Source organism: Eleginops maclovinus, chromosome 4 (assembly GCF_036324505.1).
Source record: "Eleginops maclovinus isolate JMC-PN-2008 ecotype Puerto Natales chromosome 4, JC_Emac_rtc_rv5, whole genome shotgun sequence".
Taxonomy (NCBI): domain Eukaryota; kingdom Metazoa; phylum Chordata; class Actinopteri; order Perciformes; family Eleginopidae; genus Eleginops; species Eleginops maclovinus.
In genome coordinates this window covers 19,904,401-19,927,594 of record NC_086352.1, presented here as the reverse complement: position 1 = coordinate 19,927,594, position 23,194 = coordinate 19,904,401, and the positions used below count along the sequence as shown (strand labels likewise).

At 41.2% G+C, this 23,194-nt stretch overlaps 3 protein-coding genes across 7 annotated transcripts; 1 reads left to right on the top strand and 2 right to left on the bottom strand.

Annotated features, from left to right (window-relative positions):
- Positions 1–168: 168 nt before the first annotated feature.
- Positions 169–16,912, bottom strand: galns (galactosamine (N-acetyl)-6-sulfatase). Its single transcript, XM_063881276.1, has 14 exons — positions 16,700–16,912; positions 16,105–16,228; positions 15,383–15,457; positions 15,142–15,244; positions 14,495–14,638; positions 13,667–13,733; positions 12,769–12,896; positions 12,519–12,658; positions 12,302–12,405; positions 8,791–8,933; positions 8,209–8,311; positions 5,085–5,206; positions 1,308–1,425; positions 169–633 (listed from the first exon to the last, which is right to left on the bottom strand). Exons 1-14 carry the CDS (start codon positions 16,895–16,897, stop codon positions 547–549), a joined length of 1,656 nt encoding a protein of 551 aa, XP_063737346.1. The 5' UTR covers positions 16,898–16,912; the 3' UTR covers positions 169–546.
- A 205-nt stretch (positions 16,913–17,117) lies between these two features.
- On the top strand, positions 17,118–18,946 carry trappc2l (trafficking protein particle complex subunit 2L). Its single transcript, XM_063881285.1, has 5 exons — positions 17,118–17,322; positions 17,610–17,782; positions 18,122–18,209; positions 18,610–18,689; positions 18,784–18,946. The coding sequence occupies exons 1-5, from the start codon at positions 17,290–17,292 to the stop codon at positions 18,827–18,829; spliced, it is 420 nt and encodes a 139-aa protein (XP_063737355.1). The 5' UTR covers positions 17,118–17,289; the 3' UTR covers positions 18,830–18,946.
- pabpn1l (PABPN1 like, cytoplasmic) lies at positions 18,740–22,765 on the bottom strand. 5 transcript variants are annotated; one of them, XM_063881281.1, is made up of 7 exons: positions 22,508–22,765; positions 21,409–21,541; positions 20,834–20,901; positions 20,644–20,750; positions 20,434–20,521; positions 19,558–19,681; positions 18,740–19,401 (listed from the first exon to the last, which is right to left on the bottom strand). In XM_063881281.1, the coding sequence occupies exons 1-7, from the start codon at positions 22,577–22,579 to the stop codon at positions 19,352–19,354; spliced, it is 642 nt and encodes a 213-aa protein (XP_063737351.1). In that variant the 5' UTR covers positions 22,580–22,765; the 3' UTR covers positions 18,740–19,351. The 5 variants fall into 5 exon arrangements, with proteins under 5 accessions (XP_063737351.1, XP_063737347.1, XP_063737348.1 ...); XM_063881277.1 differs by having other exon boundaries at positions 18,740–19,681; XM_063881278.1 differs by having other exon boundaries at positions 18,740–19,681; positions 20,843–20,901.
- Between the last annotated feature and the right edge of the window lie 429 nt (positions 22,766–23,194).

Here is a 23,194-nt window from a genome sequence, read left to right as displayed (position 1 = left end):
CACCAGCAGCTACTTGCCACTTCTGCTGTAAAAGCAATGAAGGATGTGCACTACTTAATATGAGCTCTGACTTTTAAAGGACAAGACACTGTAGAATAATATCCATCAGGGCAAGTAATCTGTCAAACTGTAAGGAGAGAGTTTGGTTAGAAATAACTTGAAGGGTCATAAAAAAAATAACCTTTTATTAAACACCTTTTTTTTTCAGTACGCAAGTAACAATGATAATATTTAAACCAACAACCCAACATGGTGAACATTACATTAGGCATGATACAAAAAAAAATACAAATCTCCAACTTCCTAATTCATTTGTCCATACTTCAATCATTGGCTCTTTTTGCAGTGCTTCTCCAGAGCAGTTACAACATTTGTGCACTCATTGAAAAAAATCTATTTGCATAATCCATACAATGTCAGACCAACAAACTTCGCCTGATTTGACCCCATGTCCATCTCCTTAACTGTGCATGAATCATTTTACAAAAGAATAAGGTTGTCTGTTGATTAGAAAGGCAGATCTTCAGGTTTTGGTTCCTCATCCTCTCAATGTGGCCAGTCACACTTCCAGGGCTGAGACTTTGGCACTTTGAGACACTTTCCTAACTTCTCACAGCCAGCGGGGGCCCAATTCTGTAACAGAGAGCAGCAATCACAGCAAGCACAAGAATATGATGTTATCACAAGAATACTACGTTATCAGAGTTATGTGTTATTTACAGGAAGGTTTATTGTGCTAATACAATTTGGGGTTATTTTATTCACCACAAGGGGGCAGTGCTATGCCACACATAAATGCATAGCAGCGTAGCGTAGCGCTCACTCTGTGGTGCTTCGGTGTGACAAAGCCCCTGCCTAATTTATATCTAAAAATTCCTAAAGGACATGTTTTTTCTAAAAGTAAAACACAGACATAATCTATACGATCTAAAGGCTTAGGCAATCATGTATGATTCACATTCTGAAGCAAGGTTGCAGTGATGAAGTGACAAAAAAAGAGTGATAGGTTAAAATATGTTCCAAGTTAAACATTAATAGTCTGTTAGACAGTTAACTACAATTTTCAGACATGTTTATGAATTCTTAGTTTTTCAGGCTTGTGTAATTTCTCTTTGTATTCATGTATCTGATGTATAGGTGTGATGGACAGAACAGAGAGATAAGGTGTACAAATGTCATGTATAAACGCTCAGTATCTGAGTCACCTGCTACACACACAATGAAGCCTGTATTCACAACATAATTGACATAGTTTTGCACTTTCACTAATAATGTGCATCTTGATATTTATGTTGTGTAAATCTCACCATCACCGCCACGTCACACATGTTGAGCTGGGGAACACCGGGCACCAGTGTCTTCTTGTGCTGCTCCACAACAGGATTGATCCTGCTCAGCACATTCTGGTACTCATTAGTCGAAACACTGCAACACACAACACACATCGTCAGTATGTTGAAACTGAATCTTTGTTACAGATTCCCACATTTTTTTACTTTTATTGAAATAAAATGTCAGAAAATCTAAGCCTATAAGACCATGTCTTCTTTTGTCTGATCAAAAGCCTTCAAAAGCCCTATAGATTTGAATATACAACTACACATTTTAGAAGCACAAAACAACAAATATTTGGTCATTTTTATATTATATATACATATTTGGTATTGTGATTCATTTGTGTTTTGTCAATTGACTAATTAAATGATTTGATTGGTATTTAAAGCTTTTTAATACACGTGCAACAATAACTTAACCAACCACAGAAAATGACACACACATACACACCCAAATAAACAGTTTCATAATGCATAACCCAATTGACTCAAATACACATCTGTTTTTATCTGTTTTGTCCATTTTTTTTCGGTGATTTAACATAAATTGAAAAGCCTAACACACAACTATATATTCAAAGAAACATATATAAATTTTGGGCTTTTGGCTAAGAAGTATTGTAGTGAATGCTCTGCGCGCATGTGCCCAGTCCACACTATATCAGAGAGGGTAAATAATGTAGCTTCAAACAATAACAACAACAGAAACACCTACACACATCCAAAAACAAACACAGGCTGTCCACTCGGACACCCTTTGGGAAAGCACGCTCAGCAGGGTGACCTATGTAACCCCTACCCCATCCCCTGTCTCTCAATTACTGTTGTTGGACACCAGTGAGCCCGAGCACCTCTGTGCATTATTATATTCAGTGTGTAAAACACAGGGGCCCCGAAGGCTTTCAAAGGAACGCTGCTCTCAATAGGACCTGTAGGGTTAATGGGCTGTGCGTGCACATGTGTGTGTGTGTGTGTTGGGGGAGTGGGTGTCTGGTGGCGTGACACACAGATAGACAAATATCAGCAGTGCAATTACACCCCTGATACGCTCGCCGGCAGCACCTGTGCCAGCCTTCCATGGTCCCTCCACTGCAAACCCGGCCCTCTGATTGGCCCCTGGGGACCATGTGCATGTGTGTGAGGTGAAGTGTCAATTAGAGTAATAACCCCAGGCCCTGTCCAGCTCACACCTACCCTCCCTTTTAGATCTCCCACAGGGCAGCAAGGCTTTCTCCATCAGCCAGCACCTGCTCCTCTCCTTGATACTCTCAGTCTTTACTTTCCCCTACAATTACTTGCCTGGTAGTGCACTGGCTGCAATTAGTCTCTCTCCTGGTGTACCACATTGGTCATGAGCTAACTATCAATGCATTGTGACCCAAGCTGATAGGAAAGCACTGGATTCATACCCCTGGTTAAAAACCAGACATTCAGATTAAATTGCTTTAGCTATCTAAAATCGCAAATACTGCTTTCGCCAGATTATGATCAGCAAGAGAGATATTTCATTCCCCTCCTATTTGTGCCCGTTACTGATTGCTGCGATTAATTTTGTGATAAGTGATGAAGCAACTTAATAAAAGTAAATATAGGGGATATTTATCAGACTGTTGTAAGTTTTCAACGCTACCATACAAGTCTGCAAGCAAAGCGCGCCATGCATGGAGAAACTTGCACAAGACATTATGTTTTCTATTGTTTTGTCTATGCACTGAAAATCTCACACTGCAGACCTCTAAATCAAAAACTAATAATATCATTTGTTTATGCCCCATCTGCAAACAAATAATAAAAAGCCTACAGTCAGCACAGCTCATTATCATGATTATAACCCTCAGCTTACTGGTGTAGAGGCAAAATCTAGAATAATAAGCAGGCTGTATGCAAATGAAGTCTTTTGATTTATAATGTATGGCACCCAAGGGGGATGGGGGCATTGCTCAGGTGTGTCACCACTCTGATTACTGATTCATAACACTATTGCTGGAACACACACACACACCCACAACCACACAGTGGCAGAAGGTGGGGGAATTGAGGAGACAATCAAATACATCTGTCCTGCCTCCCCCTCCCCTCCACCACCTACTCCACCCTGGTGGAAATTGAGCACTTCAGTAAGGACTATTGATTGGGAACATGGGAGCTTGGTGGCAGGCAGCAGATGAGGCCAGACTGTGTGCAGGGCTGCCTGCAGTGTTAGGGCCAGGACTACACTCCGGACGACCATGACTCTGGGGACACAAGCTGAGGTAGGTGGTGTGAAAGCGAGGATGTGTTAACCCGGGGGCCTTAGGTCACAAAGACAGAGGGCAAAGTGGAAGGCAGCAAAAGGCTTTGAATTAATCCAATAGGGATAGAAACTAGCCAGGTTTGGTAGATGTGGACCTGGTTGAGCTTGTGGACCACCAGGAGAGGCCTTGTCCAGTCACAACAGTCAAATATAGCTGTCCTTCTGTTTTTTAACAAGTCATGAGACACTAAAGAGTCCTCTCCTAGGTTGCATAATTATAATCTATACAGATTTCAATGCTGACTGTTCAGGACTAGGGATTGTGTACGTGTGTGTGCTCTTTGCTGTATCACTTCCTGCGACAGTAGTGAAGGCATGTGTGCAGACAGGCCCTACATCATCTTAAGTGGCTCTTTAGGTGCAGACAGAGATTAATGATGGCCAAGCAGCCAGTCCAGCTGGGGGACCGAGGAGCACACGGACAAAATGCACACATACACATGAGTACACAAAGACACACTTAACTAGGATGGAGGAGAACGGTCCCTGTGGATGTAGAGGGACAGCAGCTGAGTGGTGAGAAGTGAGCTGAGGTGCACAGCAGTAGGAAAGAGACATGTAACAAGGGAAAGAGTATCAGAAAAGTCTGGAAAGGGAAAGGACTGAATATAGAGAGGAGTAGAGAGGATGGATGAAGAAAAAGTGAAGAGGTTGTGCACCTTGGGTCGGGGGGGGTGGTGAAAAAGGAGTGTTTGTGTGCCTGTTTGGTTTGTGAGCGTGTGTGCATATGGGTCTGTGAGTGTGTGTGCACAGCTAGCACTCAGCACAACACATGGCTGCATATTGATTGGTTTTTGCTTTTTTTTTTATTCTTCCAAGTAAATAGCAAGGCTAAAAAGGTGAGCACTTGAAAAACAACATTAATGTTTCATCATCCAATTTCACTACAAAACTGAAAGGAGTTGGAGCAGGAGGCCAAGAGGAGATGAGGCGCGCGCAGGGTGTGAGATGCAGAGCTGCAGAAGGCGGCAAAGAAAGGTCAATCCAGAAAGGTTTTATGGCAGGAGGGAGCCAAAGCGAACACTCAGCACAAACGGAATATATAAACATCAAAGCGATTATTAGATTGTCTTAATGTATTAGTCATTACGTCAACTTGCATCAGTGTCCTTAAAACATCACATCAATGATATCTTCTATCTTTGCAGCCTTATTTAGTAATAGTCTTAGTTCAGCTTTGGCCGTCTATGTCCTCTGATGTCACTCGACCGTCTCTGTGATCTTAACTCTTCCCTGAGCGAAGGCAGAGACTCACAAAACTCAATGAAACAGCACTCGCTCTCAATTCAGACCTACACAATTTATCTCAATGAATCAGCATTGAGCTTGTACAAATACTGCGCTCCCAACAGGAAGAGTGCAAGATCATTTCCGACATCTCTTCAGTTATTCCTGGTCGTCTCCCTCTCTTCCCTTTGTCATGTTTTGATTTTTTTTTTCCTTTTCAGGGAACTAACCTGATAGGGAACTTTTCCCCAGGATCCCGCCCTAGGTGGAAAATGATTGGCTGCATTGTGTGCTCCTTCTGGTCATGAGTAGTCACACCAGGGACCTCTTCACCAGGACAGAAATTGATGCCCTGTAGAGGAAACCACACAACAGATACGTAATGATAAACCCTCAGATAAACTTTACAGATGTGTTGAACATTGTATATGTATTTTAATGTATCTCAGTATGTGTGATATTAGTGATTGTTGATAAAATAAACATTTGAGGAGAAATATATGAACCAATCGGATCAGGGAGAAGTTTTTTTCTCTCTCCATGTTTGGTATGAAAAGAATTGATTCCACTTTTTCTGCATCACAAAAAGAAAACTCAAGACAAACCTTTACAACTCTTTTTCTCAACAATTCCCTTATGATTTTTTGCTCTTTTTCTGTACGTTCTTAGTGTCCAAAATATTTAATTAAAGATCTAAATGCTAAAATGTATGCGTGCCGCCACCTGCAACTCTAAGCCCTGTGCTTAATCTTATTGTTGCCTATATGCATATTGTTTCCCAATCTGTTGTGTTCATTATGCAGCTACTGTTGGTACATCATGACGGGGCTCAAGTCACTGACAAAATGAGGACTTTTCTTCCTTGTGCTGCCTCCCCCGCTTCATCTCTCCACGCCTTCGCTCCCGCTCCATGACTCCATTCTCGTGCGCCTGGCAGTGATCGCAGCCTGATTGAGTCACACTCACTCCTCCAGAACCCCCTGGAGATCTCCCCCTTCTCCAACACAAACATACACACACACACACTTTTTGATGAGCACAACTAATATTGAGAAAGCATTCATCTGTAAGGCACTGTTGCTGCCCCCCTCTGAGATCACTCAACAGAGCATCTCAAAAATACATATAGAAGAGAGAGAAAGAGAGAATGTGAGAAGGATAGTCACCCCCCACCCTGCAGACCTTCCTCTCATCCAGACAGGCCCTGTCTTTTGAAGCCAAAAGCTTAGAAATGCAGAAAAGAATGAAAAAAAAAAAAATCTCATCCCAGAGGAGCAGCCAGAAAAGGCCTGCTGTGTGTCTCTCTGACTCCGTCTCGTGTACCCAAGACATAACAGCGAGAACTCCATATCTCCCCTGACATTAATGCTATGGATACAACTAGGCTGCTTTCAAACTGGAGCAGAGCAGTCGCTATTACAAGATAAGGAGCAGGAGCATCCAGCGGTGGCAGGATGGATTTGGGAAATGGAAATATCTGATGTGTATTTTTGATCCAAAAAGAAATGGAACAGATATTAATATATAGATGGTAGCAAGTTTTTATAACAACATATAAAGAAATATATCTACTTTTATTTCATAGGTGTGCATATTGTACGTTATTTAACAGACACCTTCAGATTGCTGTCTTAATGTGTAGCAAACTTCTGTAGTGCCTTTTGCTTAAAAGTGAGTGAACCATGTCCTGTTTAGCAAGCGTAGCTGTGTTAATGTCACAGGCCACAATAGCTCAAAAGTGAACTGGAGCTGAAACACAGTAATCTTGTCAAAGTAAAAAAGAAAATGTAGGACTAACAGGTGTCTGGGAAATCGTTATTTCTCAGTTTTCAATCATCAGTCTGTGGAGTATTTAACTGCCATAGATCTCCTGCTGTACCACAGGTTACTCAGCAATCCAGATACACAGAGCCACAGTCACGACAAACTATATTTCGCAATATTAACATCCCTACACTCCCTCAAGAGAGTTGAATGAGAGCCATTTAAGCCGGTAAAATTTCTCATTTTCCTCATGACTGAGTTGCATGAACACAGCCAGGACGGAGCAATACGTCTCTCAGCTATTAACCTGTAATTTTGTTATTTTTTCACAGACACACTTATTCCCTTCTTGTTTATTTTTTTTACCATGGGCCAAGAAAAAACAAATTATGTTTTAAAGTATCACCAAAGCTTAAGAAGAAGCAGGAATAATGTTGTTTTATGTAAAAGAGCTTTGATTGGTTATTTCTGTAGGAAGACAGATTACACTAGAGCCTCTTTAGGGTTTTAAAGGGGCAATTATTTGAAAATGATTAATGATTCATGTTACTCAGACAACCGAAAGAAGGAATATACATTTTCTCTGAAGCAAAACATTTATATGTCAGTTTGTTTACATGTTTCATGTTTAGAAAATGTACTTTTTGTTACATGAATTGGAAAGTTTAAGGACTCTAATCACAAAGACATAAAGCATATTGGGGATTTAACTTTCCCTTGAAGGCGCTAAACAGACGCTCCATTGAACACACACTGATCTGCACATTTATAAGGAGAACCAAACATACATGTTCAGGTTTTCTCTCCAACTCTCTCTCATGCACACACACGCGCATGCGCGCACACGCGCACACGCACACACACACACACACACACACACACACACACACACACACACACACACACACGCCAATCGATAGGCAACTCACAGGCAATCAGAAGCCATTATTTGTGAAGTTCCACTTCAGTTCACATGAGTTGATAAAGGAGGCTGCTATTGATTCAGCGGCCCTGAAGGAGAGAGCAATTTAAGCGACCGATGGGGCATAAAACAAACTGGATCACAGGAAAAGCAGAGCCATGATGGGAGGACAGGAGGACATGCTTTTTATGGAAAGAGGAGAGAAATGTGGACCACACTAACCTGCTTCTCAAGTGTCACATTACACATTTCTCCAGATACATTTAATCAGCACAGAGTTGATGTAATTACGGCCAAGAGATACTGCAGCATCTGTCTTTCTATCCTTCCTTTGAGCTCCGTGGTGCCAAAAGAACAAATCTACAGCGGGGAATGACGGTATGCAAAACGCGAGGAAGAAGATCTCCACTGGAGTCAGAACAAACAAGTCATCTGGTTGATGAATGATGTAAGTTCGCTGATGTGGGGGTTCTTCATTAATATTCATTACGCTCTGATGTACACAGCAGTCAACTGATGAGCCATTTTCAAGATAACACCAACAGTGTAAGTGTTTGTGTGTTTGAGGCAGATTAGGAGAGACAAAGAGGGAGGACGTGGAGGCACAAATCAAGAACTGAGGAAACAGTGATGGGACAGAGTTGCTGTGTTAAAAATGAGAAACATACCTTTTCAAACTCTTCTAATGAGTTGCTCCAGGTCCAGTAGTGTGCCTTGTATTGTCCAAGCCGCACAGCCATCAGCTCATTGCCACGGTAATAGAAAATCGGCCTGTAATGGATGAGAAGAGGAAGAAATGCTCATATTTGTTTCTTCCAAAGTGAGTTTGAACTAAAATGGAAACTTGTGTTTTAAGAAACAAAGACATTTCGTCTTGGAAAGATTTGAAGATTTTTTTTTACCCCTTCTCTAAATGTTTTAATCTTCCAGACACATGAACTCCCTAAAAATCATTCAAATCTCAAAAAAGAATGCTACTGTTAAGCAGGTTTAGTGTTAACCATGTTCAGCATTTGGGTGTAGGACAGTAGCACTAGCATTTTTTAATAAGCAATTTGAGGTTGATGGGAAGGACATTAGCTTTTAAATTCAGAAATAAGATTTTCCCTCGATGACGACTAGAGGAAAAGTTACAACAATGCTCTCATACTCAGGGATGTGATCCTTGTTATAAAAGGGTTTTTTTTTCAAGAAGGGGATTTTGGTCTCACAAAAATGGGGAACTCCTGTAACAGTGTGTGTGTACTGGCCTCTTTCCCTGTTTGTGTGGTCGGTTTAGGAGGACCGGTGTTAGGTCCAGTCCATCCAGGGCTCTGTCATCAGGAGGGCTAAGGCCCGCCAGAGCCAGACTAGTGGTGAACAGGTCCATCACACTGGCCAACTGGAAATTCACCTGGAAAAAGACACATTTATCAAAAACAACAATTGCTGTTTCACACAACCCTTGATTTAGGCATGAAAAAAAAAGACTTTAAGAAATGACGACTGGCCAAGTGTCCACTCCAGGACTCACATTGGTCCCAGGTAAGTGTATGTTATACACACAAACACACACACCTTTTCAACGGCAGTGCGGGTGTTTTTTGGGGCACATTTTAGCATCAACAAAGAGGTCCTGGTTTCTTTGTTTCTAATCAGAATCAGAAATCCTTTATTATACCCAAAGCAGGGAAATTTACAGTATGACAGCAAAAGTGGCATAGCAGGTAAAAAGAAAAAAAGGAATGCAACACTACAGAATAAGCTTACATATTAATATATAGAAGAACATATCCCTAAGAATTATCCCTTAAAAGAGTTGCTACTAAATCAAGAATAAAATGTTAAATGTTGCTTTTAATATAAGCTTTCTCTTTTATACTAGATATTTTTCATGACCCTGTACAATGTAGCAATGCATAGTCATGATAGGATGTTTGTACAGTATGTGTGATTCTCTGCACACATGTAGGAAAGAGGTGCATTTCTTCAGTCTACTCTCTAATCCCTGCTTCAGGGAGCCTCCAAAATGTCTCCCTTTCTAAATGAGTTTTTTTAGGGGGGAAAGGAAAAAGGAGGAGCAAAGAAAAGGAGGAGAGAAAGTAGGGAGAGGACAAACCCGGGCAAGCAGGCGGCTGGAGCTGGAGCGAGCTGGTGTTTTATCTCCTTTTCCCAGTCACAGTGAAAAGCTTTATTTTATTTATAAACTTTGAACTATTTTCAGATAAAATGACATTTTTTCGTTGTCATCCTTGATCTTCCGTTCCATTCTCTCCTGAGCGAGCCTTAGAGGAAGACGGCACGCTCACAATCAGATAGCGCTATCAGGCCTCTGCAGCTGCACCGCCATGTGCCGCTGTGCTCATATCGGCAGCCAGCACACATACAGACACACACCAACACACATACACACATACAAGCTCCTTAGCACTGAAATGAATTCCCCTTTCTTCTGTATCCACAGAACCAGCCACAGAAAAGGCTTTGCAATGCATTCCATGATCTATCTGCTCATCCAGACACTTCCTCTCTCTCACACACACACATAAACACTAACAGATTTAGTCCTTCACTTCACTTTTTTTATAAAGTCCCCCTCACAGTCACACACCAACCATTAAAGAAGACAGGACAAAAGGACACAAGAAAAAGCAAAACTGACATTTAGTTGCTAATAACTTGCATGACCAAGAAAGCAAAACTTTCAGCCTGTTCTGACGGCGGAATATATTTGCGGAGTTGCCACCTTTTATTTCCTCTTTTATTAGCCCTGCCCTCTATTGCAGTCATCGCTGAACTTCATTCTTTCTTCACCCTTTGTTCTTTACTTTTTTAACTGACTCATCACTCTCTATTAATGTCTCATTCATTTCTGTCTGTGTTGTGAGTGGGGGATATTGGTTATCTTGGGAGGCACTGCTTCTATCCCGGTCTCTGCCACTCTGCCTGTGTGTCTGCTGCCTGATAAAACCCAACAAAAGGGATTGTGACACTCGACGACGTTGTGTGGCCGACACCCCCCAAGCCCGCCTCCACATCTTTGTTCCTACAGCCACCACCCCTCCTCACCCTAGCCCCTCACCCCCCTCAGGCACTGGGAGAATGCTGAATCTGCACCTGCTTCATTCCAGTACACCTCCTCCCATCCTCCAAGAGAATAACCAGTCGTCTGCACATTCACAAAAGTCTGTTAAATTACTAAGTTTCATCACTCAGATGTTCACCAATCCCCCCAAAAAAGTGTCTCTTATACGCCATAAAGACGTTATCATGAGACAATAAACCTGCTGAAATCCCACCTTAACAAAGGATTGCATGGCTGTTTGTTGTTTTATTTTGATCAAAGAGCTTACAGACTTTTCAATACACAGATCAACAGAGATTTCAGAAGACTACAAAACCAGAGAGGGGGCAGTCCTGTGTGTGGTGTGTCCTCCCTCCCAGAGTGATACATCCAGAGCTGTAGAGTACAGAAGCTCCAACAAAACAGCTTTGTCATCACAACCCCAAAGAGCTCCAGGGAGGATCGATCGACCTTCCTTCTCACAGCTAAGCCACAAATACAAACATACACACACGTTTGTTTGGCGATGTTCTTCATTTGATGTATAATGAGTTACAACTGTGTGTCCCACTGGTCTAAAAAACTGTCACAGATACAACTAATCCAACATACATACAAAAGCATGCATATATGCTGGCATGCAGAAGCAAACACAAATGACACAGACATTTTCTGCACAAGCATGCTAAAACACACCGGTCAATTATAAAGTGGCAGGGGTGCAGTAAAGCCCTGACAACACAGAATATTCCTGGCAGTGTGGCAGTGCCAGTGTCTTTAGCTCTCCTCCTTTTCTCTTTTCTACACCAGCCATCTCTTCTACGTCTTCCTTGCTTCCTTCCCTGTACCCCCATCCACCCCTCCTGTTCCTTTATCCTGAGCGCCTGGCATATTCAGATACTGAAGTCCTCATTACGGCTCAATCCAACCTCAGCAAACACACAAACAGATTAGCCGCTTAAGACGCTCCCAATCCCCCTCTCCCTCGCTACTCTGCTGTGCTATCAGGCCCCAGCACACCCCTGTGAGATGAGCCAGGGGCAAGGCTTACTGCAGACTGCAGCCTCCGCTCGCTCCTCCACCAAATCCCTCTGCGTCACAGCCCCGTGTCACAGCTGCCCCTAATACAATTAAAAGTCATTTGCAGAACGCACAGGCTTAGAGGATCACGGTGTGGGTGGGGGGTTAAATTGGGGAGGGGGAGGTAGGAAAAAGACAGTTTGGAGCATTAATTCCAGCCCGAAAATATTTTAGGAAATAGTGGAGAGAGCGCCCACATGCTTTGTGGCCGCGATCACGCAGTATTTCTTAACTGTTTTCTAGAGTTCAATCACTCCATAGAAGTTGAACGTAGTCACGATTAACTGCTAACAGCGCCAGTAGGTCAGAGTGTGTGCATGTAAAGTGGTAAATGATACACAAATGAAACAAAAGCAACAATAATTAGAAAGAGAGGATTAGTGAAATTATTCCTTTACTCTCAGCCTTGCCTAACAGTCCTGTACATCGCCTGCAGCTTTATAGAGAATGTTTCAGCTCCCGGTACCTGTTGATAGGCAGAACATTAAGGAGACGTAACAATGTTGAGAAGAGGAAAAACTGGCTCTGGATCCTGGGTTTAGTTTATTCTCTAGAGAAGATGGTAGGGATTAAGTGAATGATTGTATTTTAGCAGGCTTTATTTGGTAAAAAGCTTCAAATCACTGGGGTATTCTTACTGTGCCTGCTTTGATGTGTCCAGGCCACCAGGCAATGGCTGGCTCCCTCATGCCCCCTTCAAAGGTGGTCTCTTTCCCACAGAGGAACGGCCCATTGCTCCCGGCTGAGGAATCAGAAGCACAAAAACACATGTAACCATGTATCAAATGACACACATGTACAAGACAGAAAATGTGCCGTGGAAAAATATGAACAAATTCAAAAGGAGAAACTCACCTTCATTTGGTCCAGACATTAGGGCTGCTCCATTGTCTGAGGTGAAGAAGACAAACGTATCATTTTCAATGCCCAGTCTCTTCAGCCACGACAAGATATTACCAACGCTGTAGTCCAGCTCCATTACTGCATCACCGTACCTGCAGAACACAGACAATCACAGCTTTTATCCCTTCCCATGAGAAATACAATAATTTATAACCTCATTCCTCTGCTGGACAATAAGTCAGTAATGTAGGATATAATGTACCGGCCTCGCTGGCTCTGCTCCAGGAAGGGTTTGGAGGCATAGACAGGGGCGTGAGTGGCGTCGGGCACCCAGTAGAGGAAGAAGGGCCGCTGGGCCACGGTCTGACGTCTTATGAAGTTAATACCTTCCTGTAGAGGGTGTGAGTGTCTGTCAGTGCAGTTGTCAAATGTCTTACTTTAATCACAATACTGCTGTCAGCAAATAACCCTTTTCTCCTGAATGTACTACATAATAAATCTAAAGATGTTGTGCCTTTGTTTCCTTCTCCAAAAAAAAATCAACCACATTAATAACAGGTCTACTGAAACTATGTTTTCTATTTCTTCTTTTAAAAAAAGACATAATATATGCCTTTTTTTAGTCTATTGTAATATGGTATTGGTACATGGAAATTTGACACCAATTTTCAAGGCTGCTGTGCTGCACTGTTGTTGTTTGTTTTTTGTTTCTCATCTGTTCTAAAATTTTAAAAAATGATCACAAAACCATGCTTATATGAGCTTTACATCCTCTTCTTGTGATTACAGAGTACACTTCTCAAGCATGCAGCGCGTCTCTGCATGCTGCTTTTGATCCCTTTAGAAACTGAATAGGAGGGACAGACGTAGGCAGCAGGGATAATCAAACAGAAAGTGCACAAAAGTCAACTATCTCTTTCTGCTGGTGAAAAGCATGGTAATGATCAAAGGCCAAAATCAGGCTTTAATTGGGCTTTGAATTGGTTAAATAGATGATTCACATTTTTGTGCTTTTATGTTCTGGTGAGTAAAAGACCATTTTTCTTCTACGGTAGACAATAAATATATAGTGACTTTCATCATAATCTGTTAATGATTCACAAAGGAAACTTTGAAACAGAATTTGGTGCATCACTGAAGCGTTGGGAGCCTTAACTTACCAGCAGGTACATCTGTGTGAGGTTGGACTCTCCAGTCTTCCTGTCAATCTTAAACTCCTCATAGTATCTGAAAAACAAGTGGGTTGCTTTTATTTATTAAATAAACCTTCTTATTTATTTAGCCATTATCCAATCTGAATAGCTGCTGTCCCCACACCATGCCATTTCTCCACTGTTCATAAAATGACTCTTTCAAAGCGACCTGATCAGGGCTTTCAATCTCCCTCTAAATTGACCTAGACTACCGCAGACAATATCATTACGACAACAGAAGCAAATTTCCCTCTTGCGGACTGTGTTTGCAGGAGATTTTGGTGAAAGACATATCTGTGGAGTCTCTACAGAGCTGAACAGAGGGAACTGTTATGAGGTGTTGCTGAAGCGTGGCGCAGCAAGCAGGGAAGCAGTGACAGGCATCTCTCTTTCTTACGCTTCACTTACTCCAGGTGTCCTTGCACACAGACAACGCAACCTGCCGTCTCATGAGGGCTTGCGTGCGTCTGTGAGTATACGTGTCTATGTGTGTGTGTTTGTCTGTCCAGGGCCCAGGTATGCAATGCTGATTAAACCCACGGCTAAGCGAAAAACACGCCCGGCTGCCAGTTCCAATGACCCTGAATACACATATGGCTGTTTTGGGGAAAACAAATGGGCGGAAAATGGAATACACAAGCACAGCTGGTACAGAGAAAGAAGAGGAGGGGAGACACTCAACTCAGACAGCCAAGCTATTCCACTGAGTCAGGTGGAAAGGAGATTTTTATAGATTTTCAGCCTTTGTTTCTGTCTGCTGTTATGCATATCTGATCATATGTAGCGTTATACTACCTGCCAAGCATCTCAGAGTTGTTGTAGACGGGGATGTTGGGTCTGATGCTGTTGTTGTAAGGGCCAAAGTGGCAGTCTGGTGCACCAAACCATTCATCAAAACCATTCTCCAGAGGTAGGTACTGCGGTCTGTGGCCAAGATGCCTGAGTGATAAACAAAGTGAACTCATACACACTAAGATCAATGAGACTGAAGGACCATTTTGCACATTTAAATGTTGACTTGTACTTAAAATCAAGTGTACTTTTGCTGCTACAATAATACAATACAATAACAAATAACAGCATACTTAAAAAAAATAAAAAATGTTCATCAGTTATGGTAAAGCTAGGGTAGGAAAGTCACTTTGGAATAACCTTTTGTTATATTTGTTCAAATTCTCTTTCCAGCCGACAGCAACCACTAAATATAAACAAACTTTCAAAATGTTGCTTACTTTTGCTGCCTTTTCCACAGCTGCCTGTCCAGCTTTAAGTAAACATGATTTGTGATTAAATTGCCAAAATATGCAATATGGCATGATTTCTCTGTCCTATTATGCGTGATATTTATTCCATGGTGCTGCCATGGTTGGTCATCAACATACTGCAACCTCTAACACTTCAGAAACCTCTTAAACCTGGATTATAAAAGACAAAGAGCTCACCACTTGCCAACTATCTTGCTGACATAGCCCTTTTTCTTCAGCATCTGGGGTAACAAAATCTCGTCCTTAGATATTCCTCCCACTATCTCCTGAGGTGTGTATGCTATAAGAAAGGTCAGCGTTTAGTGTACAAAACTTTCTGTGACTTAATTGTACATTGTACATTATAGTAATGAGAAAACCTGCTGGAAATAATTTGCAGCTTGATAATTTACACAGTAAGGATAGATTGGGGGCGTACCGTTTCTGGCGTGGCCGTTCGTTGTGTAGAAACCATTTCGGACTGGCAGCCTCCCGGTGAGAAGAGCAGCTCTGGCTGTTGTGAAAATTGTGGGATTTTTGTTATTTTCGTTTTCCACTTATTTTCATACTGTTCTGGCATACATCTGAATTGTACCTTGAGCTTTTGAAGTGTAGTCTTTTGTTACAACTCCAATACCAATACCCACTTATATTAAAGACTTAATTATAATCAATGACATTGCTGTCAAGTGCAACCCCACCCCAATGAACGCAATTCATTTGAAAAAGAAGAAAATCACCTCTAAAACTTGTGAAGCTGGCATTTGTAATAAATTATCCATACTTTTCCATTAACCTTTTTTGTTCAAAATACACAAAAACTCCCATTTGGACAATAGCATTTTACATCAACAACTTCTTAAAAGACATGGAAATTATCAAGCTGGATTTTAGATGTAACTCACAACAATACCTGCTCTCCTGCATTTGATAACTGTAAGAGGTGTACTTTGATCTGTATGTTGTATTTAAATCAGATGAGGTGCAAGCTTATTTCTTTGACGTCCTTTCATAACCAGGTGCTATTCCATCATTTTGAGAATGTGACAATAAAATCATGTAGAGGCAGTAGTTGTGATTATGACTGACATTGTTGTAACATCCTGTTAAACAGGAACTGCTGCTTCAGCTTCTGTATTACAAGATTATCTGCTGACTCACATGGGGAACAGAGCGGGTTGGCAGTGTAGAAATTTGGAAGCAGCATGCCCTGAGCAGCCATGGCATCAAGGTTGGGTGTCTCCTTAGAGGGCTGGCCCAACACCCCCAAGTCCCCCCAACCCATCTGAAGAGCAGAGGGAGGTTTATTGACACACCCTCCTCCCATATAAACAGACACACAGAAAGCAGTGGTGGAATGTGACTTAGTACATTTACTATAGGACTTTAGTGAAGTACATTGCTAACAGTGTTTTATATTTACTTAAGTACGAGATCAAATGCAGGACTCTGTCTTGTAACACAGTGTTTCTGTAATGATATTGCAACTTTTAATTATGTAAAAGGACTAAGAACTTAGTGTGTCCCTTTCAGAAAAACAAAGCACACATTCAAGCACACACTCAATGTTATGTAGGCTAGAGTACATGGACAGCTGCTATTAGTTCTGAAAACCAAGCGACAGAGTGAAAACGAATACCGTTACAGTAAAAGAAAGAGGGAGAGGGAAATATGATTCATTCACTCATTTATTACTCAAGCAGATCTGTACTGCTGATGTGAAGAACTAAAGTTACATTTACGATACAATACTTACGTCATCCATGAGCATGATGATTATGTTTGGAGATGACGCATTTGATAGCTTTTCTGTCAAGGAACAACATATTATTGAAAAAAAGAGAGCAAGAATTACAGTAGACATCACTCCCATAGCTGAAGTCATATGAGCAGCGACTTCGAGGAAGTGCTTTGTTTGCCTTCGTGCGGCCACTTCAGCGCAACGCTTGCGCATACACAAGTATAGCCATTGTTTTGTGTCTTTTCTTCAATAATTTAAATGTTACATTGCTTTATGCTTTATCGATCATTGTGTCCTTAATTATATAAAATAATTATTGTATGTAAAATATATAGTTCCTATATGTGATGCATTCAGGGACTTCTGCCAAATTAATGTGCGCGATGGGATTATAAATTGGTCAAAATCAATGATGAACCATGCAACGGCATATAATTCTAAATACAGATTAAAAAATGTATTAATTACATACATTTATTCTATAATATAAATAAGAAACGTCCTTCTTTGCAAACGACATAGTGTTTCGATACCACTTTTCCAACAGTATGTGAATGCAGCGTATCACGTGACAGTTCCTGACAGCTCAGAGAAGGAAAGCTAATATGGCGGTGTGCATAGCAGTGATCGCTAAAGAGGTAATGATTGCTTTTGTTAAATGTTCGAGGTTCTATTTCTATTCTGCTTTTGAATTCTAAGATGTTTTCCCGTTTCTTCTTATCATTGTCTCGAAGCAAATGTCAGCTCTCTGTGTAAACCGGAAGGTCTAGCTGGTTGAAACACACAAACAGAGCTAACAAAGTTAGCATTATCCTTTAGGTTGGTTGCAGTGAGAAGTTGCTCCATCTCCGTTGACATCGTTTAAATGTGGACTTTTTAAATGGCTGCGTATTATGTGTCTGTACTCTTTATTGTCCTCTCCCAGAACTACCCGCTGTATATCCGCAGTTTGCCGACCCAAAATGAGCTGAAGTTTCACTATACAGTGCACACCTCTCTTGATGTGGTGGAAGAGAAGATCTCTGCTGTGGGCAAATCTTTAGGAGATCAGAGAGAGCTGTACCTGGGTCTGCTCTATCCCACTGAAGACTACAAAGTGTATCCTTGTGTCTAAACCGGTTAAGGGTCAAGTACTGCTGAGCAACTGACTTTTCTATTTAATAGATCAGACTGGACTAGACTGTGATCTAAGGATTTCTACATTTTTACTAAATTATCTACCCATCTTTATTAAAATTGAAGAATATAAACACATGTACACACCACTACTAACCAAAGATGGCCAAGTCCTTTAACTATCGGTTTTACCTTGTGGTACACAATGGTTGTTATGTATAGGGTTATTGAAATATGTGCTTTAAAAAATGGGGTCCTAATCAGTGGACTCTGTGAATAGACTGCAACAGGAAAAACGAATATCCTTGACTGGTAAACAAGATATGGGTATGTAACCAACTCCAAGGTGAAATTTGTTATTGTTGTGGACTCCTCAAATACATCATTACGGGACAATGAAATCAGAAGTGTAAGCTGAACCCCTTCATGTCTTTATAAAAGTGCATTACAATTATAATTCTCCAAAATCGACATTACAAGCAATGCATTTTAGTATACATTTAACTACTTTGTTCTGTTTCAGTAGTTTTATATCACAAATGCTGAATTCAAATTTGTTGCCCTATGCCTCAGCTTAGAATTCATTTAAGACCAAAGAGCTCCCCTATATTTTCTCAGTGCAGTTATCTGGGTAATTTGGTAATCTGTCCCTAGTGCAAAATCCTTACCACACACATTTTTCACAAATACCTATCAGTAAACCTGACTTTAGGATGCACATGCACACATATATGACCAAACTTTTTCAATGTGTGGGTTGTTTAATTGTTTTTTGAATGAGTACTAAGTAATAATTTGTTATTTTCCAGATGTTCAGAAAATTACACAACTCTTTCACTGATGTCATGTGCAACCCATTCCACAATCCAGGAGACACCATTCAGTCCAAGTGAGTTTAGGCTTTACTTGATTTTCAAGAAATGTTGTCACCCCAATATCTTCCTAATCCAGTAGTATTTAATTGTTGACCAATCATTCTTCAGGGCATTCGATGGCATTGTATCTGGAATGATGGTGCAAGCTGCCTGACATCTCTTCCCCCTCTTCTCCTGAACCTCCACTGTACAGAACACCCCTAATCCCAACTAGTGTTAACATGTTGCCTTGATTATTTAAATGCATAATAAAAACTACATTTGTTGATTATCATGCCATGTGTGTGTCATTTTTTACTACAAATAGATCACGGATCATTGTTTTATTTATTTTCTTACATAGCAAAGAAATTAAGTTATACATAGGGAGACTTTATACATGACATTGCAGGCAGCAACACAAAACATTCTCAACCAGTTTGTAAAAACAGTAAGAGATGCAACTGCATAACAATTTGAGGATTGTCCCATGCATCCACAGCAACATAAGCTATTAATGCAAAACCTCTGGACCCAGTCTTCTTCTCTTCACGTCCTGAATCACTGACGCAACTTAGAAAGTCATCTCTTTCTCCATTCTGGCTTCTACATAATACTAAACTCAGTAATGCCTGTAAACTTTTCTTTAAAATAATCAGTAATTTTTGACCACTTTAGTATGCATGTTGTTGTAGTGCTAGCGCTGTTGAGGGTAGTGCGGTCCACTGGAACCTGCTCCCATTTCTTCTGATGGGGGGGTGATGAGGAGAAGACAGGGGTAACGTTTAGGCATCTGTTCGTGGTAGTCCATGTTTCCCCACTGTCTCTTCCCCACTGGAGGCGCTCCGTAGTAAGGGTGGGGAGTTTGATGTTGTGGCCTGGTCGACTGGTACCGGAACCTACCTCGAGAGTTGTTCTGGTATCGGGGTGGACGGAAACCACGGCCTCTGCCTCTGGTGTGGCCACCTCGGTGTCCTCCCCTGTCCGTGGTGCTGATGCCTGGCATGTTGGTCCTCTTGGGCATTACCTGCAAGCCAAGGAAGACATTTACTGTAATTTTTAAGATGATCATTTAGTGTTTGTTGAATAGCAAAAACTTCATTTATAGAACAATAATTACAATGTACTTAAGAGACAGCTTAAAACCAGAAAACTGAACTGGATGGAATTGATTAAAAGTAACATTACTACAGTTCAAATTAAGTCAAACCCAAATTACATACTCGTGGTTGTTTCTATGTTGACCAAACTGAGTGATGTTACAGTTTCTGAAGAACACATGACCAAATGGTCTTTTTTTTGGGCAATGAAAGAGGGACAGAGGGGATGACGTGGCAAACAGTCCCGCACCAGAATTGAAACCATGTCCGCTTGGGGACCACCAGCTCTACCAACAGAGATATACAGCAGGCCCTAAAGGTCTTTTTTAAATCAATTTAGGAGGACATTTGACAATTAAGTTACTTTTTAGATTCATATGAATACAAATTTAAATAATCTTATAAATAATGACCTATACGATAATGTATCCAGCAGTAAAGTCTGTTCTTATGTTGTATTTTATACTGAGCTCCACCTATACCAGCTGCAACATCATAGTAAACACATTAATTATAATAAGGAAACCCTATCCATTTCCACCACTAAGCTATGCTAAAATCCAGTGTTAGTCATACCAAGAGTTCTGTAGGCGTGCAATCATTAAGATGTGACTGACGATGAGTAACTAACTGGTTTGAGGTTTTACTACAGACTAACTTGCAGTGTAATGCTCCTCACCTTAAGGACTCTTCCTCTGAACAAGGTCTCATGCAAACCAACAGCACTGTGAACAGAATCTGGATCAGAGAACTCGATGTAAGCAAAACTGTTTAAGGGGAAGAACAAAGGACAACATTGAATAAACTTTAATGACAACACGCTTAAAAGTAGTATTTTATGGTCAAACAGTCAGGTATAAAAAAGCATTTATTTAAGCAGGTTACCCACCCCTTTGGATGGCCTGAGAACCTGTCACACAGGATGGTAACTCGGTTGACGGGACCACAGCCGTTGAAATGGATCTCCAACTCATCTGCAGTAGCTCCATAGTCAACCTGTTATAATTAAACAGTATTGTCAGATCAGAGGTGCAAAGAAACTCAATATAAAAAGGAAAAAGACATAATACAAGTCTTACATTTCCTACATAGACTGATCTGTTGTCTGCGTCCATCCTCTCCTCGGGAGTCATGTTGTAAAATGGTCCTGTGAAGAAAACAAAAACTAATCACTGCTGTTATGTTGGCAACATAAGGCAAATTCTGACGACAGAGGGGGTTACTCCAAGTGCCATGAACACGATGTTTTCACAATCATATTCAACTCTTGCACCAACCTAGATAATACACATCTCAGTATCTAGCTCCCCTATGATTGTATCTCTTTCTGAGGAGGAATCAAAAGGGAGAAAGTGGGTGAGAACACGCACACAGGCAAAAAATAGCTGCAGGCAGCAAGGAGGACCCTTCTGGTTCTCTGGAGCTCACTGCTTCGTCTCATTCGGCAGTGATGAGGCACATGTGAACACTGTTGTGACCACGGAGAAGTGTCCCAGGTGTTAGCCAGATGGAGAAGGATGCAGCTACCTCACCTGCCTGGAGGCTGGGATGCTACACACACACACCTGGCTAAAAATACACTGTTAAGGCTTCCCAAATGCAGAATAAGTAACTTGATGTACACAAAGTGACACAGTAACAAACCAGAACGCACGGGCTGTCTCACCAGGCCGAGGACTACTGGTTAGGAGGTGCATGTCAATAGCGTCACACCTCTCCTCCTCCAGTCTATCTGACTCTTCTTCCATCTCCATCTCATGAACTCTGGCTTTGATGGCCGCCAGCTCCTGAGAAACAAAAGCACAAAATCAGAACATGAGGTGTTGTGGACTAAAGCAAAAAAATATATTAGTGCAGAAAAAAAACAACATAAAAATGATTCAACAAGGTCACTGGATGATTTCAGAATTAAATGTTTTGTCTTTTTGCTGTGGCCTTCAGTCACCAATAACACCTACACTGTAAAGGAGATTTGGGGATCACCAACACAGCACATAAGTGAGTAGCCAATACTGAAATTTGGATTTTGCGTCAGTCCATCTGGATTTTGCTACCATTTCGATTAATTTTGTAAACTGAAAAAGAATATTAAAAAAGTTTTCTGTTGCCCCATTGATTAATTTTTTGAAACCAATTTGTGTTTCAATTGTGATATCCAGATAAAAAAAAAAAAGACTGCATTGATATTATTTACAATGAAAAAACGTCCTGAAAGTATTGGTTAGATATCCTGAAATTGAATCACAAGTGGGTAATGGACTGCATGGAAAGCTTTTACTCAACACAATTGTGAATGAAGCATTATGATCTGATGCACCAAATGTACTAATTTGGTCAAAAAGATATTGATATTTTAGTCAGATATATTCTTATTTGGCCAAAACACAACTCATAGTACACACATTTAGCTGGCCTGAGGTTTCAGGACAATATCTATAGGCAAAACGGGGTTATACCAAATTTCAGTAGCCTGAACCACCCTGTGTTCAACAGCTCACCCAGGACATGCAGTGCACCTGATTGGCTACAAGCCGAACAGTCACTCGGCATGTTATACTGGATGTGATTCACTGATTTCGGTCTTTATGCACATACCGTTTATCAGTCATAAAACGACAACACATAGCATAGCTTATGTTTGCACTTGCTTGTCCAACGTCACAGCCCTCATCTGTTCGCCGTACTATAGGATACGTGCCTACAAACAAACGTGACAGCAGCCTTTTCATTCAGTTTAAAATGATGATACCCACCGCGTCCTCGGCGAAATGCTCCACGATGGACTCGCCCTCCAGGTAGCCGTACTCCAGATGATTTTCCGCCATGCTCACTGCTCAACCATGGCATCTGCAAAGCGGACTGCAGCTTGCCAAACTCGCCACCTACAATTTCTCCCACCACAGGAAGGAAATGGTTTGACAGACCGCAGGAAGCGACAGGCTGACAGCATATGATAGGAGATAAGCTAATAGATATCACCTGTGAATGAGACTCATGACGCGCTGGATTGATTGACAGTGGCGCACACGTGAGAGGTACACTGGATGAGGATACTTCCTCCCATTGGCGCATCATCAAGAAGCCCTCCCCTTCTCTGCCTCTAGCACCCAGACTTCTCCCTACCTCAACCCCATGATTTATAGCTAGTTAAAACAACCAGTCTATTGTTGAGATCTACATATATTTTCAGTTGTATTATTCTTCAATGTAAAACATTTAATATGTCACAAAAAGTGTGTTTCCTTGCGTTTCACATGGTCATTTGAACTCGCTCCTTAAGGAATGCTGCAAAAATGTCAAGTGTTCATGTTTTATTTATGGTAGGCCTATTTGAGGGTGGATAACAGGCTTTTTTTCACAGCAAACATTTGGTTATTCAGGAGAGGTACAGGTGTTACTAAAAACATTAACGATGGCTCAGTTATGTTCCAGTCTCCCAG

Excerpts from the sequence above, each read along its gene's own strand:
- galns (XM_063881276.1), bottom strand. The coding sequence starts at position 16,897 with ATGCGCAAGCGTTGCGCTGAAGTGGCCGCACGAAGGCAAACAAAGCAC. Across the intron at positions 12,406-12,518 it reads AATGTCTGGACCAAATGAAG|CCGGGAGCAATGGGCCGTTC; the intron begins GTGAGTTTCTCC and ends CTGATTCCTCAG. Across the intron at positions 5,207-8,208 it reads CATTAGAAGAGTTTGAAAAG|GGCATCAATTTCTGTCCTGG; the intron begins GTATGTTTCTCA and ends TTTCCTCTACAG.
- trappc2l (XM_063881285.1), top strand. The coding sequence starts at position 17,290 with ATGGCGGTGTGCATAGCAGTGATCGCTAAAGAG. Across the intron at positions 17,783-18,121 it reads CCCACTGAAGACTACAAAGT|ATATGGGTATGTAACCAACT; the intron begins GTATCCTTGTGT and ends CTGGTAAACAAG. Across the intron at positions 18,210-18,609 it reads GGGACAATGAAATCAGAAGT|ATGTTCAGAAAATTACACAA; the intron begins GTAAGCTGAACC and ends GTTATTTTCCAG.
- pabpn1l (XM_063881277.1), bottom strand. The coding sequence starts at position 22,579 with ATGGCGGAAAATCATCTGGAGTACGGCTACCTGGAGGGCGAGTCCATC. Across the intron at positions 20,902-21,408 it reads TCGGCCTGGTGAGACAGCCC|GACCATTTTACAACATGACT; the intron begins GTGCGTTCTGGT and ends TTTTCTTCACAG. Across the intron at positions 20,751-20,833 it reads GATCAGTCTATGTAGGAAAT|GTTGACTATGGAGCTACTGC; the intron begins GTAAGACTTGTA and ends TAATTATAACAG.